The sequence below is a fragment of the Chiloscyllium plagiosum genome, unplaced genomic scaffold, assembly GCF_037043375.1.
Source record: "Chiloscyllium plagiosum isolate Xiang-an unplaced genomic scaffold, Cpla_swu_hap1 HiC_scaffold_22, whole genome shotgun sequence".
NCBI lineage: Eukaryota > Metazoa > Chordata > Chondrichthyes > Orectolobiformes > Hemiscylliidae > Chiloscyllium > Chiloscyllium plagiosum.
In genome coordinates this window covers 33,481,921-33,498,999 of record NW_028270160.1, presented here as the reverse complement: position 1 = coordinate 33,498,999, position 17,079 = coordinate 33,481,921, and the positions used below count along the sequence as shown (strand labels likewise).

The 17,079-nt window shown below is 40.8% G+C and overlaps 1 protein-coding gene across 5 annotated transcripts in view; it reads left to right on the top strand.

Moving 5' to 3' along the window:
* Window positions 1-17,079, top strand: part of LOC122546872 (C-terminal-binding protein 2) — a 293,229-nt gene that overhangs the window by 115,334 nt on the left and 160,816 nt on the right. For all 5 annotated transcript variants that reach the window (XM_087998941.1, XM_087998942.1, XM_087998944.1 and 2 more), the window contains one exon: window positions 296-464. In XM_087998941.1, coding sequence (XP_087855067.1) covers window positions 407-464 — 58 coding nt within the window. In that variant the 5' untranslated portion in view covers window positions 296-406. The remainder of the gene's footprint in view (window positions 1-295; window positions 465-17,079) is intronic.

Here is a 17,079-nt window from a genome sequence, read left to right as displayed (position 1 = left end):
TAGTCACCTTACTGAGAAATATTTAATTCCACAAGCAAGACTCTGCTGTTTCGAACATAAATTATTGCATTCAAGATGCCGTTTACTGATAGAATACACAAGTGAAAAGATTTTTCATCAATGTTAAGCTTTGTGTATATTTTAAATGTAATTTATGCTTTGTGGAATATTGGGATGTTGATGTGATGAAGTGTTCTAAGTTTTATTTGTCCTGATCTTAGTATAAATTTTGTCTTAAATTTTCACGTGGTTCCAGTTTCATGGACTATTCTCTTGTCTTCGAATTTCTTTTCAGGATTTGGATTGGAGTTATGCATATGAGCTACCGTGGATTCACCTGAATTGTGACCACCTCAAACCCTCATTGCTTGTTATATTGGGACGAATTCATTAAATAGCATTGCTCATGTCTCTGATGGACAAGCACAAAGTGAAGCGACAGCGATTGGATCGAATTTGTGAAGGTAAGCAGATTGTACAGTCATTTGGTCTTTAACAAAAATGGAAGTGATTATTGAAGAATTCCTTGATCATTTGATCTAATAATCTGGGCTGGTATCTTTTCTAAATTCTAGCTCAAAGATTAATTTAAAATTAGACTTGATCCTGCATTGCATTTGCTTCAACCATAGCACAATGCCAAACTGATTCAATGGTAGGGATTTTTACACCTGGGTCATAAAACCTAGAATCTAGATATCTCACTTGAGCAACTAAGCTAACACTTAAATCCAGAACCTTCTCAGTGCTGGACTAATGGATGTAGTGTCGTTTGGGTGAAATATGAAATTAACTCTGTCTATTTAGACATACATGAAAGGTATCTGGCAGTATTTGCAGGGATTTTCCTGGTGTCCTGGCCAACACTTCCCTCTAAATCAGTAACCTAAAGCAAATTTACCTCTTGTTTGTTAAATTAGATTGTGAGTTCTCAACACAGCAGCAAATATAACAATGCAACAACATAATGTCCTTTTACATTTCCTTGAGACATTCTGAGGATGTAACAGGTCCAAATAAGCTCAAGTTCTTTCAGTGTTGCAGTGTAAATTAAATGATGCTAGCTACAGCAAGCCAATTTTTAGTTTGCATGGAGCTTTCTGATTCTTACATTGATGAAGATCCACAGTAACAAACTGCAAATGACATGATGTTTATTCAGCTATATGGTAAGTTATAATAAAATTGTCACTTTAAAAAGGAAATGTGATTTTGCATCCAAACTCTTGTATTACCTATAGGACAAAATGAGGTAGATTGTGCTTCTGAGAAGAAAGGTGGAGAAACTGAGTTATAAAATGAGTGATATTGGTTCGGCTACCTATTATATGGACTCCTCAATTTTATTTTCCAAGTGAGTGGAAGAAAAGATTAGGTGGAGCGCAGAACGGTGGTGGGGCATATAATGGATGGAATGTATAACAGGACAGGTGAGTGGATGTAGTTTGTTTTACATCCTTGTTGCATTTGAGACCATGTTTATTTCTTTTGCGGGTTCAGTAGCAGTAATTAGCACACTGCAATAGGTCAGTGGGTGGAGCAGAAATTGAGCTTATGATTTCTGGTAATGGATAAATTATTAACAGGACCATCCATTTGGGAACTACTCTGAAAATGTAATCTTAACAAGTACCAGCCTATGGCAGTCTAATTTCATATTTACCTGGATAAAAATGCATTTTCTAATTACAATAAAGAAATCTTGTAACAATATAAAATAGTCTATGAAATCCTCTAATATGCTCAGCACATCATTTGGTTATAATAGTACACTGGATTCTAAAATGGTGAACTGAGTGTAGCGTGGATCTTGCAGCTGCTGCTGAGATTGTAGGCTTATATCTAGATTTACTTCTAAATTTCTTACAGTTGTAACATTTCAGTAGTATAAGATTTTTGTTAAGATTCATTTTTGATTTGTGTATAGTCAAAAACTCAAAAAAAGGAAAAAGCGCATAATCCTTTTTCTAACAGCGTTCTGTTAACAGTTGTTTTGGAGAGGCATACACTTGGACAGCTCGGGGTTTTTCCTCTAAAACTATGCGCATAGAAGAGAGAGTATTTTTAAATTATTAGAAGTTTTTTTTAAAATTGCAGAGGAGTTTTGTGTTTACGGAGTTTTTGGAGGCTGTCGAGTGAGTTGTTTTTAATTGAAAGCTGTCTGCTGGACCACTTGAGGAGGAGTCATTTTTTAAATTTGACTGTTCAGCTTAGTGTTTGAATTTATTTAAGATTTATATGTTTGCTTTTTTTTATTTCTTACTTTTTGCATAGTTAGTATGTATTCTTTGAATAAGGAAAGGTAGTTTATTTTATATATAAAGTGCAATTATAAACCGCTTCTTTTTTGGCTTAACGTCATTGAGGACAGACAACAGACACAGAGTTAGATGGCGAATAGATTTAGATAAGTGATTACACAGTAGGATCAGTCAGATAGATGGATGACTGTCAGGAAAGGTAAGCAGGTATTTCAGAAGTCTCCTGTGTCTATTCCTCTCTCAAACAGATACTTAGTTTTGGGTACTGTTGAAAAGGATAGTCTGTCAGAAGAAAATAAGAGACAGTCAGCTCTTAGGCACTATGTCATGCAGGGTGTGACAAAATTTAAAAGAACAATTATCAAGGGCACCGACAGAAGATTCTGCAGCAGTGAAACTGAATCTAGGATTGTATGTTGCTTTCCTGGTGCCAGGATTACGGACGTCTGCAAAAGTTTGAAGCATATTGTTAAAGGGGAGAGTGAGAAACTGAAGTTATTGTACACATTGCTAGGAATGACATGGTTAGGGAAAAGATTAAGGCTTTCCAGAATGGATATAAGAGGTTAGCTAGCAGATTAAAAAAACAGACCCTCAAAAGTCTTTGGTTTACTCCCTGTGTCAAGCTCAAATGAGAGAAAGAATAAAAACATGGAGGAGGTAAATAAATGGCTGAAGAGGTGGGTGTAATATTCATGGATTCAGTTTCTGGGATCCTTGGGATCTCTTTTGGGGCAGAAAAGACCAGTTTAAAAAAGGATGGGTTTCACCTGTACTGGAAAGGGACCAATATCCGAGTGGGAAGTTTTATTAATTCTATTAAAGGAGATAGTAAACTACTGGAGGAGGGGGTTGGAGGGATTCTAAGTGGCAGAGAAAATAGGAAGATAGATGAGGATGGTTTTGAATCTGAAAAAAAACAAGTTACTTAAAGTTAAAAATCACACAACACCAGGTTATAGTCCAACAGGTTTATTAGGAAGTACTAATTTTCAGAGCACTGCTCCTTCATCAGGTGGTTGCACTCACCTGATAAAGGAGCAGCGCTCCGAAAGCTAGTACTTCCAAATAAACCTGTTGGACTATAACCTGGTGTTGTGTGATTTTTTTTACTTTGTACACCCCAGTCCAACACTGGCATCTCCAAATCATTACTTAAAAAAGTCAGACAAGAGCAACTCAGAGAATGAAATAACGCTGAAGAATCAAACTTGATGTATTTCAATGCAAGGGCTCTTATAAGTAAGGCTGATAAACTCCGGGTCCATTTGGGAACATGGGATTTGGGCATCATGGCTGGGGTTGGACAGGACTGGTTTTCAGATGCCAAAGGAATAATAGAAAGAAAGGCAGAAGAGGAGGGGATTTTTGATTAAGGAAAACTTTACTGCTGATGCTGCTGTAACTAGAGAATATATTTCTGAAAAATTGTCCCATGAAAATATATGGGTTGAAATGAGGAAAAAAAAAAGGAATTATCACCTTAATGGGTTTGTACTGTATTTCCTCCCCAGTAGGCAGAGGAAAATTGAGGAATGGATATGTTAAGAGGTCTCAGATATATTAGAATAATAAGGTTGTAATAGATAATTTTAATTTTCCAGACATTGACTGGTACTACCTTGGTGTTGCAGGTTTAGATGATGAAGAATTTATAAAGGTGTGTTCAAGAAAATTTTCTTTATCAATAGCAAAATATTCCTACTGGAGAAGGAGCAAAACCTGATCTTCTCTTGGATTATAAGACAGGGCAAGTGACTGAAGTGATAGTAGGGGAGCACTTGGGTTCATTTATAGTAACTCTATTCATTTTAAAATAGCTATGGAAAAAGATAAACTTTAATGGGATGAGACAAGAACTTTCAGAAGTTGATTGGAATAAATTGAAATAGATGAAATAGATCGAATTCCTGCAGTGCAGAAGCAGGCCATTCAGCCTGTTGAGCCCATACCAACCCACTGAGTATCCCAATAGTTCCATTCCCTTCCCCTATCCCTGTAATCCTGCATTCCTCATGACTAATTTGCCTAGTCTACACATCCCTGCGCATTCACTATAGGTAACTTAAAATGACCAGTCCACCTTACCTGCACATCTTGAGACTGTGGGAGAAAACCGGAGCACACAGACATGGAGAGAATATGCAAACTCCACACAGCTGCCCAAAGGTGGAATCAAAGCCAAGAAGTCTGGGAACTATCAACCTGTGAGTCTGAAAGATTGGATTTATGTGCTTTTGGAGAGGCACAGAATAATTAGGGATCGTCAGCATGGTTTTGTTCGAGTGAAATGGTGTCTCACGAACTTGATTGAGTTTTTTGAGGAAGTAACCAAAAAGATTGCTGAGGGCAGAGCGATAGATGTTGGTTACTTGGACTTTTGTAAAGCCTTTGATGGGATTCCGCAAGGTAGACTAGCTTTACAAATTAGATCACAAGGGATTCAGGATGAGCTTGCTAATTGGATGCAAAATTGGCTTAACAGCCGGAGACAGTGTGTGATGGTGGAGGGTTGGTTTTCAGATTGGAGGCCTGTGATCAGTGGTTTCCATAGGGATCGCTGCTGGGTCCACTTTTATTTGTCATTTAGAAGAATGATTTTAGCTGAGTATATAAGAGGCATGGTTAGTAAGTTTGTGGATTATACCAAATTTGGTGATATAGTGGACAGTGAAGAAGGATGTCCAAGATTCCAGTTGATCAAGATCTCTTTGTATCAATGAACTGAAGAGTGGTAGATTGGGAGGCAGATGTTCGCAGGTAAAGGGACGGTTGGAAAATGGGAAGCCTTCAGAAATGAGATAACAAGAATCCAGAGAAAGTATATTCCTGTCAGGGTGAAAGGGAAGGCTGGTAGGTATAGGGAATGCTGGATGACTAAAGAAACTGAGGGTTTGGTTAAGAAAAAGAAGAAAGCATATGTCAGGTACAGACAGAATAGAACGAGTGAATCCATAGAAGAGTATAAAGAAGTAGGAGTATACTTAAGAGGGAAATCGGGAGGGCAAAACGGGGACATGAGATAGCTTTGGCAAATAGAATTAAGGAGAATCCAAAGGGGTTTTACAAATATATTAAGGACAAAAGGGTAACTAGAGAGAGAATAGGGCCCCTCAAAGATCAGCAAGGTGGCCTTTGTGTGGAGCCACAGAAAATGGGGGAGATACTAAATGAATATTTTGCATAGTATTTACTGTGGAAAAGGATATGGAAGATATAGACTGTAGGGAAATAGATGGTGACATCATGCAAAATGTCCAGATTACAGAGGAGGAAGTGCTGGATGTCTTGAAATGGTTAAAGGTGGAAAAATCCCTAGGACCTGATCAGGTGTACCCGAGAACTCTGTGGGAAGCTAGAGAAGTGATTGCTGGGCCTCTTGCTGAGATATTTGTATCATCGATAGTCACAGGTGAGGTGCCGGAAGACTGGAGGTTGGCAAATGTGGTGCCACTGTTTAAAAAGGGTGGTAAGGACAAGCCAGGGAACTATAGACCAGTGAGCCTGACCTCGGTGGTGGGCAAGTTGTTGGAGGGAATCCTGAGGGACAGGATGTACATGTATTTGGAAAGGCAAGGACTGATTAGGGATAGTCAACATGGCTTTGTGCATGGGAAATCATGTCTCACAAACTTGATTGAGTTTTTTGAAGAAGTAACAAAGAAGATTGATGAGGGCAGAGCAGTAGATGTGATCTATATAGACTTCAGTAAAGCATTCGACAAGGTTCCCCGTGGGAGACCGATTAGCAAGGTTAGATCTCATGGAATACAGGGAGAACTAGCCATTTGGATACAGAACTAGCTCAAAGGTAGAAGACAGGGTGGTGGTGGAGGGTTGTTTTTCAGACTGAGGCCTGTGACCAGTGGAGTGCCACAAGGATCGGTGCTGGGTCCTCTACTTTTTGTCATTTACATAAATGATTTGGATGCGAGCATAAGAGGTACAGCTAGTAAGTTTGCAGATGACACCAAAATTGGAGGTGTAGTGAACAGCGAAGAAGGTTTCCTCAGATTACAATGGAATCTTGACCAGATGAGCCAATGGGCTGAGAAGTGGCAGATGGAGTTTAATTCAGATAAATGCGAGGTGCTGCATTTTGGGAAAGCAAATCTTAACAGGACTTATACAACTTAATGGTAAGGTCCTCGGGAGTGTTGCTGAACAAAGAGACCTTGGAGTGCAGGTTCATAGCTCCTTGAAAGTGGAGTCGCAGGTAGATAGGATAGTGAAGAAGGCATTTAGTATGCTTTTCTTTATTGGTCAGAGTATTGAGTACAGGAGTTGGGAGGTCATGTTGCGGGTGTACAGGACATTGGTTAAGCCACTGTTGGAATATTGCGTGCATTTCTGGTCTCCTTCGTATTGGAAAGATGTTGTGAAACTTGAAAGGGTTCAGAAAAGTTTTACAAGGATGTTGCCAGGATTGGAGGATTTGAGCTATAGGGAGAGGCTGAACAGGCTGGGGCTGTTTTCCCTGGAGTGTTGGAGGCTGAGGGGTGACCTTATAGAGGTTTACAAAATTATGAGGGGCATGGATAGGATAAATAGGCAAAGTCTTTTCCCTGGGGTTGGGGAGTCCAGGACTAGAGGACATAGATTTAGGGTGAGAAGGGAAAGATATAAAAGAGACCTAAGGGGCAACTTTTTCATGCAGAGGGTGATACGTGTATGGAATAAGCTGCCATAGGATGTGGTGGAGGCTGGTACAATTGCAACATTTAAGAGGCATTTGGATATGAATAGGAAGGGTTTGGAGGGATATGGGCCGGGTGCTGGCAGGTGGGACTGGATTGGGTTGGGATAGCTGGTCGGCATGGACGGGTTGGACCAAAGGCTCTGTTTCCATGCTGTACATCTCTATGACTCTGAGAGGTATTGCATTTTGGTAAAACATGGGCAGAACTTATACAATTAAAGTAGGGTTTTGGGTTGTGTTGTAGAATAGAGAAGCCTGTAGGGTCAGGGACATAATTCTTCGTGGTTTGTTTACAGGTGTTTAAGAAGACATTTAGCATGCTTGCTTTCATTGCTCAAATCTTAGAGTTTAGGAATTGGAATATCATATTGAGGTTGTACGACGTTAGTGAGGTCTCTTCTAGAGTACTGTGTTCAGGTCTGGTGGCCCTGTTATAATAAGTATATTATTAAGCTGAAGAGGGTTCAGAAGAAAATTACCAGGACTTTGCCAGGAAGAAGGGTTTGAATTATAAGGAGAGGCTGGATAAGCATGGACTTTGTTCACTGGAACATAGGAAGTGGAGGGATGACCTTATAAAGGTTTATAAAATTGAGGGGTACAGATAAAGGTTAATGGCATTTCCCTATGGTTGGTGCTTTCAAGACTAGGGTGAAAGGAGAAAGATTTAGAACGAGCATGAGGGGCAACATCTTTTATGGAGAGTGGTTCATGTGTGGAATGAACATCGAGAGGAGGTGGTCGATGTAGCTACTCTTACAATGTGCAAAAGACATTTGGAGAAGTGCACGAATAAGAAATGTTTGGAGGGATCTGGGCCAAGTACAGGCAGGTAGGACTGGTTTAGTTTGGGATGATGGTCGGCATGGACTGGTTGGACCGAAGGGTCTATGTCTGTGCTGTATGAATCTGACTCTGTAACATTCCTCTAGCTCCAAATTTATTAATGTAGAATCGCCACAGTAGTTAGAGAAATGTCCTGTAGAAACTTGACAGATTTATCATAGTTGCCTGTCTTCAGGCAAATTCTTCCAGAATATGGTTTGTAATTGAAGTTCTTTCACAAGTCTATATATTCTTGATTATTAAAACACAAGGTAGTTCAATTGGCAAAATGTCTGATTTAAGTATTGCAAGTATACATGCCTGACTTTATTTTGACTGCATCTGAGACAAATAGAAGTCAATCAGACCCAGCCTGGAGACAGGTAATATTCATAAATGAATTCTGCCTCTGAATAGCCAGTAATGAAAATCAAAATCACTCATCCAATAATTGAACAGAAATGGGTTCCCAATTTCAAGCACATGTTATTATCTGGTTTTCTAAAGCGCTTTCATTTTGCACTCATTACCCTTGCAATCTTAAGTAGTGTATGCAGGTGCTTAGTCTTTTAAAAAGTTTCTAGCAGGCAGATCTTCCATCTCCAGTTAGTGATGTGCTTATGAGCAAGTCTAGACTCTTAACAGCAGAATACTTTAAGTCATGTCACTTAAGTATATAACTACTACAAATGCACTTAACATGAATCTTTGGCAATAATTACTCATGCAGAACTCATGCTACTTACATTTTTTTTTGTTGGTTCAAAGGGTGTCCGATTTCAAGGTTAAATTTGAGATTATCTCTCTGGGTTACAATATTTTGGATATTTTAAATCCATTCTTAAATAACCTATTGACCAATGCTCAATGTGTTTGTGCACACACGACCAGAAAGTCCCAGCTTTAGTCGTCATTCTCCGCTGAGATAGTCCGTTTTAACCGGGATGACAGTAGGATTAGAACAGTTGGCTGCAAAACCTTTAAAGCAAGAACAGGAGAAATCAGAAAGGCTTTCTGCTCTCATTATTATACAGTGGCCCCTGCTGGCAAATGCACTGTATAGACAGTGAAAGAGGGGTGAATCAGACTTGGCTATGATTGATTCTGGTCAAGTAACCTCTAAGCACTCTCAGGATCAAGCATAAAGAATGGGTACTTTGGGGAAGTGCTGGCAGGCAACTGGCATTCACAAAACTGTGCCTCAGCATGATTCAACGAGGGAAATGTAATTCCATGACAAACTGCTGAACATGTTCTATTTAATCGTATTATACATATTACAGCCGCATCTCATTTGTAGTTTGGCAAAGGCCCTTTTTAATGATTGTTGTGGTGGCTGACAATGCTGCTGAGTAGCAAGATGAGACAGAAAGGCAGTGTTCCCATGGTGTATCTTTCATTTGTTCTTTGCTTTTGTATCAAATGTATTAAAAGAAGCTTAAGAATCCCTTTTGCCCATGATATGCAAGTTTCATCTACATTTGAGGGTAATCATCCTCTGTTGTTTTGAAGAAGTAGCTTTGAAACCAAGTTAAAAGAGAACAAATAAGCAGATGCTGGGCTTTTTGAAATTTGACTTGCTGTTTGATGTTTTTCATTAGATCTGATAGCTACAGATTTGTGAATAAATGGAATGAGAGAACAGCAATGGCAGTAAAAATTCCATGGTTGAGGATTTGATTATGAGTGGAGATTATTTCCAGCTGCGTGCTTTAATTTGTCATTTCCTGTTAAAGGGGACCAGTTCACTGAACCACATTTCACCAAATTGTGCAGTGATACCTGCAGCATCTCTGTCCACTTGGATAACTAGCACAAAGTCACATCAGAGTTTGTTACATTACATCTTAAATACACATAAAATGCAACTATATGAAAGCAATGACACCCATCCCTTTTCTCCTCTTGTTCTGTAATTCTACATTATGTTTTCATCTCGTGCTTCCTCATACAAAGGGTATATCAAAGGATGACATGCCCAGAAAGGTTTTAATCTGCTCGCTTTCTACCAGTTTGTGGGAATAGGCCATTTTGTTTACTTTTATATTCATAGAATGGTCAGCAATCCTAAAAGAAAGAAGCATAAGGTTTAAAGTACAAAAGAGGTATTGTGCTTGCATGTAAAATGGAGCAATTCATTGCATTTACATCTAAATTCTGATGCTGTCAGGTGGACTCAGAGGTAAGTTCGAAGCCATGGTTGGTGGCCTGCAGACCTCAGCAACCGTTTTAACTCCCACACCTCATATACATGCTGCTGGTCCAAATGGGCAACTCGCTGGCAGGAATGGGATTTCAGGTGGCGGGTCGTTTTCAAAGTTGCTGGGATGGGAGTTCCGGTGCCCATTGGGAGAGAAAAGGGTTGCATATGGGGCTGAAAAATTTCCATATTGGGCTACGAGGAGGTTCCAAGCAGTACATGATGAGTGCAATCCTTACATAGCTGCTCCTTTTCTAGACCTGGATTCTATTTGTAGTTTCTAGTGGGAAATCCCCAGCAGCTTCTCTGCTCACACCAGCTATGTTAACAGTTGAAGCCTTATCATTTCAGTCAGCTGGCTGTGCTTAGTATCTGAGCCGAAGGCAGTATTATTGAAGTTGAATATCAGGTGGATTAGTTACGTTGTGATTTTTAAATTCTGCTTCTTGTAGGACAGGTTGTGTCAATATCAATTGATGTGTCAGTTTAGTTCAGTTGTTAAATCCTGCCTTAGTCAGAAAGTCGTGGGTTTAAGATTCACCCTCCAACTTGAGCATGTGATTTAAACAGACATTCTAGTGCTGTAATAAGGTAGTGTTGCATTTTAAGAAGTGTCATGTCTTTCAGATGAAATGTTGACCCTCTTTCATTTGGGCGAATGTTAAAGATGTGTCCTGTCTAACTGGCCATTCATATTATTGCTGTTCCTGGGCTTTACTGTGTTAGGCCACTACCTGTCAAAGTAATTCATTGTATGTGTATTTTGGGAGATTTCTGAATTATGCTGAAGTGTTGAATAAAAGCAGGTATTTCTTTAAGTGTGCTGAATGCTGATTGCATATTATTTTCTTTAAGCAAACTGCTTTATTGCACCTTGTGACTATATCTAAAGTGTGTTTAACACCCTAACCAACTTTTTTTTGTGTGTAGTTAGTTAGTGATGAAATATTCTGCAGCAAAATACATCTGCCTGTAGAGATGGTGTAAAAAGCTGAAGCATTCATTTGCCCCAATTAAATTGCACCTATCCAGGAAGCAACTGAACTGACCTCAGATGCATAGTCACCAGAACTATTTCACAGCAGAGATCCATCCTTGATCTTGGCCAGAGTCCCACTAATTATCGAGGCCTTTTAGTTGCTATCTCTTTGAAACTCAGCTTCAAAAAGTTTTTATTGCATTTTGCTTTTCATACTTTATCCTCTGACTTTATTCGTTAAAATATTCTTATTTACATGTTCGTTGCTCATTAGGTTATTGGAACGGAGTAGTTAACCAGAGATTGGGGAGACACTGAATGAATACTTTTCGTCAGTATTCAATCAGGAACAGGACATTGTTGTCAATGTGAATACCGAGTCACAATTAAGTAGAATGGATGGCTTTGAGGTACGTAGAGAAGAGGTGTTGGAAATTCTGGAAAGGGTGAAAATAGATAAGTCCCCTGGGCCTGATGGCATTTATCCTAGGATTCTCTGGGAAGCAAGGGAGGAGATTGCAGAGCCATTGGCCTTGATTTTTATGTCCTCGTTGTCTACAGGAGTAGTGCCAGAAGATTGGAGGCTAGCAAATGTGGTTCCCTTGTTCAAGAAGGGGAGTAGGGATAACCCTAGTAACTTTCGGCCGGTGAGTCTCACTTCTGTTGTGGGCAAAATCTTAGAGAGAATTGTAAGGGATAGGATTTATGAACATCTGGATAGGAATAATGTGATCAAGGATAGTCAGCATGGTTTTGTGAAGGGCAGGTTGTGCCTCACAAACCTTATTGAATTCTTTGAGAAGGTGACTAAGGAGGTGGACGAGGGGAAAGTGGTAGATGTGGTGTATATGGATTTTAGTAAGGCGTTTGATAAGGTTCCCCATGGTAGACTACTGCAAAAAATATGGAGATATGGCATTGAGGGTGAGTTGGAGGTTTGGATTAGGAGTTGGCTGGCCGGAAGAAGACAGAGGGGAGTAGTTGATGGCAAAGGTTCATCTTGGAGTGCCGTTACTAGCGGTGTTCCGCAAGGATCTGTTTTGGGACCATTGCTGTTTGTCATTTTTATAAATGACCTGGAGGAGGGGTTAGAAGGTTGGGTGAGCAGGTTTGCGGATGATACGAAAGTCGGAGGAGTTGTAGACAGTGAGGAAGGACTTGGCAGGTTACAGCGGGATATAGATAAGCTGCAGAACTGGGCAGAAAGGTGGCAAATGGAGTTCAATGTAGCTAAGTGTGAGGTGATTCACTTTGGTAAGAGTAATAAAAAGATGGGGTACTGGGCTAATGGTCGGATACTTGGTAGTGTGGATGAGCAGAGGGATCTTGGTGTCCATGTACACAGATCTCTGAAAGTTGCCACCCAGGTAAATAGTGCGGTGAAGAAGGCAGATGGAGTACTGGCTTTTATTGGTAGAGGAATTGAGTTCCTGAGTCCTGAGGTCATGTTGCAGTTGTATAAGACTCTGGTGCGGCCGCATCTGGAGTATTGTGTGCAGTTTTGGTCGCCATACTATAGGAAGGATGTGGAGGCACTGGAACGGGTGCAGAGGAGGTTTACCAGGATGTTGCCTGGTATGGTAGAAAGATCGTATGAGGAAAGGCTGAGGCACTTGGGGTTGTTTTCATTGGAGAAAAGAAGGTTTAGGGGTGACTTGATAGAGGTGTACAAAATGATTAGGGGTTTAGATAGGGTCGACAGTGAGAATCTTTTTTCCACATATGGAGTCAGCTATTACAAGGGGGCATAGCTTTAAATTAAGTGGGGGTAGGTATAGGACAGATGTTAGGGGTAGGTTCTTTACTCAGCGAGTCGTGAGTTCATGGAATGCCCTGCCAGTAGCAGTGGTGGACTCTCCCTCATTATGGGCATTTAAGCGGGCATTGGATAGGCATATGGAGGATAGTGGGCTAGTGTAGGTTAGGTGGGCTTGGATCGGCGTAACATCGAGGGCCGAAGGGCCTGTACTGCGCTGTATTCTTCTATGTTCTATGTTCTATAATTAGGGAGGCCATCGGCTTGATGGCTCTGAATCAATACATTTGATGTACAATTCTTAACTGGTTATTTCACGCAATTTCATCATATTGACTGTACCTATTAATTTATGTCCATGCTGCCAGTGACAGACCTTAATTCTCCCAAAACATTTGCCAGGCTTGGAGGATTTAAACTATGGGGAGAGGCTGAACAGGCCGGGGCTGTTTTCCCTGAGCGTCGGAGGCTGAGGGGTGACCTTACAGAGGTTTATAAAATCATGAGGGGCATGGATAGGTAAATAGCCAAGGTATTTCCCTGGAGTGGGGGAGTCCAGAACTAGAGGGCATAGGGTTTAGGGTGAGAGGGGAAAAATTTAAAAGGGACCTAAGGGGGAACATTTTCACAGAGAGGGTGGTGCATGTATGGAATGAGCTGCCAGAGGAAGTAGTGGAGGCTGGTACAATTACAGCATTTAAAAGCCATTTGGATGGGCATATGAATAGGAAGGGGTTAGAGAGATATGGGGCAAGTGATGGCAAATGGAACTAGATTAGGCTGGGATATCTGGTCAGTATGGACAAGTTGGACCAAAGGCTCTGTTTCCGTGCTGTATATCTCTACAATTGATTGTTTCAAAAACAATTTGAGAAGTTTAACAAATATAATTTCAAATTTGATTTTAAAATGGATCTCAATTCTTGCCACTGTTTCATTGCATGATATATTAATCATGGCATTCCCTTTTTAAACTGAGACTGTCCGTTGGAATATGGGGATATGGAGGATCAAAGACTGTTAATCATCGAGCAGTTTCGTTTTGCTTTGCCATCTTGATAGGAAGTCAGGTGCTTGCAGTTTTCAGTCTCTCACATTCAGTCTCTGACACTTTGCATGAAATGTATGGTTGTTTTAACATTATCTTGTACTGTTACTTCAAAACCATAATGCTGCTTTAATTTGTCTTGGTTTACCAGCTCATATGTTTAGCTATGTACATTATGCTGGTTTGGGTAACTATACTTATAGTTTGCATTAGACCAGTGTTGTGTTAGTTACTACTTGCATTCCCAGAGCATTTCACAGGCATATTTACAGACCACACTTGATGTAAACTCACCTAAGGAAATATTAGGATTGGGGATCAACATTTGATCAAAGAGGTGGGTCTGAGAGAGCTTTTTGAAGGCAAGTAAAGAGAATTCCAGAAGTGGGAGACTCAGCAGCAGAAGGCACAGCTACTAATGGTGGAGCAATTTAAAAGGGACTTCTCAAGAGGCCATGTTTAGGTGGGTGCAGCTATCTTTAAAGTTGTAAGACTGGAGGAGGCTACAGAAATAGGAAGGGACAAGTCTACGATGGGATTTGAAAATGGGAATTCAATTTTAAAAATGGACTTTTGACCAGTCACAAAGCCGAACAATGTTTTATCTAAACCACAGAGTCTAGGCAGGCATTGGAAGTGAACACTGGTCCTTTTAGCATTGTGCACATTTGGATATCAAGTGATAAGAACATTGGCTGACACTCATTTCCTAGACTTCAACTTGAAGAACAGCCAATTAGAATAAAAATTAGAGGCTTCTTGATGTTTCTAAGAATTCCTCAGAAAAATATCAGGAGAGATTAGGGATCTTTGACAAAATAACACTTTGCCTACTCAATAGCATTGAGAACATTTTCAAATGTTATTTGGTGTTCATAAAGTACTTTGGGATGCTGTGAGGGATTAAGAACATAGAATAGTACAGGCCCTTCAGCCCTTGATGTTGTGCCGACATTTTGTCCTACTCTAAGATCAAACTAACCCTTCATTTTACGATCATCCATGTGCCTATCCAAGAGTCGCTTTAATGTCCCTACCACTGCTGGCAGTGCATTCCATGCACCCACCATTCTCTGTGTAAACAACCTACCTCTGATGTCACCCCTAAACCTTCCTCCAATCCTCTTAAAATTATGCCCTCTTATGATAGCCATTACTGTCCTGGAAAAAAGTCTCTGGCTATCCACGCTATCTACGCCTCTCATCAACTTGTATACCTCTATCAAATCACCCCTCCTCCTTCTTCACTCCAGTGAGAAAAGCCCTAGCTCCCTCAACCTTTCTTCATAAGACATACCCTCCATTCTGGGCAGCATTTGGTAAATTGCCTCTGTACTCTCTCTAAAGCTTACATATCCTTCCTATAATGAGGTGACCAGAACTGAACGCAATATTCCAACTATGGTCTAACCAGGACTTTGTAGAGCTGCAGCATAACCTTGTGGATCTTAAACCCAATCCCCCGCTAATGAAAACCAACACACCATATGCCTTTGTAACAACATTATCAACATCGGTGGCAACTTAGAGGGACCTATGGACGTGGACCCTGAGATCCCTCTGTTCCTCCACAAAGCCAAGAATTCCAGCCTTTTACCCTGTAATCTACATTCAGCCCTGGTTTGCATTCTGTCAATGTCCTGTTGCAACCTACAACAGCCCTCCACACTATCTAACACTCCGCCAACCTTCATGTCATTGGCAAACTTACTAACCCACCCTTCCACTTCCTCATCCAAGTCATTTATATAAATATCAAAGAGCAAAGGTCCCAGAGCAGATCCCTGCAGAACACCAGTGGTCACTGAGCTCCAAGCTGAATACTTTTTATCTACTATCATCCTTTGTCTTCTATGCGTCAGCCAATTCTGTATTCAGTTGGCCAAATTTCCCTGTACCCCATGCCTCCTTACTTTCTGAAGGAGCCTGCCGTGGAGAATCTGTTAAAATCCTTATACACCTCATCCACTGCTCTACCTTCATTAATGTGTTTTGTCACATCCTCCAAGAATTCAGTAAGGCTTGTGAGGCATGACCTGCCCCTCTCAAAGTCATGCATAACTATCTCTAATCAAACTATGGTTTTCCAAATAATCATAAATCCTGTCTCTCAGAATCCTCTCCAATAATTTGCCCACCACTGACGTAAGACTGGCTGGTCTGTAATTCCCAGGGTTATTCCTGTTCCTTTTCTTGAACAAGGAAATAGCATTTTCCACCCTCCAACCATCTGGTACTACTTCAGTGGACAGTGAGGACACGAAGATCATTGTCAAAGGTGTAGCAGTCTCTTCCCTTGCTTCCCCTAGTAACCTCGAATATATCTCATCTGGCCCAAGGGACTTATCTATCCTCATGTTTTTCAAAATTTGCAGCACATCCTTTTCCTCAACATCCATCTGTTTAAGCATATGAGCCTGTTTCACTCTTTCCTCACAAATGACAAAGTCTCTCTCACTAATGAATACTGAAGCAAAATATTCATTGAGGATCTCCCCTACCTCCTCTGACTCCAGGCAGCATAAGTTCCCTCTACGATCCGTGACTGGCCCTACCCGCACTCTGGCCATCCTCTTGTTCCTCACATAAGTGTATATTACCTTGGGGATTTCCTTAATCCGACCTGCCAAGCCTTTTTCATGCCCCCTTCTAGCTCTCCTAAATTGATTCTTCAGTTCCTTCCTGTCTACATTGTAAACCGTTACAGCCCTGTCTGATTCTTGCTTTCTCAACCTTGAGTAAGTTTCCTTCTTCCTCTTGACTAGATGTTCCACAACTCTTGATACCCAAGGTTCCTTCACCCTACCATCCCTTCCTTGCCTCAATGGGACAAACCTATCCAGCACTTGCAGCAAGTGCTCCCTAAACGACTTCCACATTTCTGTTGTGCATTCCCCTGAGAATATCTGTTCCCAATTTATACTCCACAGTTCCTTCCTAATAGCATTATAATCCCCTCTTCCCCAATTAAGTACTTGCCCATACCGTCTGCTCCTATCCCTCTCCATAACTGAAGTCAAGGTCAAGGAGTTGTGATGACTATCACCAGAGATGCTCTCCCACTGCAATATCTGTCACCTGACCTGGTTCATTGCCAATCATCAAATTCAATATGGCCACCCCTCTCCTCGGCCTATCTACATATTAGTCAGGAATCCTTCCTGGACACACCTGACAAAATCATCTCCATCCAAACAATTTGCACTAAGTAGGTTCCAAATATTAGGGAAATTAAAGTCAGCCTTGACAACAGCCCTGCTACTTCTGCACCTTTCCAAAATCTGCTTCCCAATCTGCTCCTCCATGTCTCT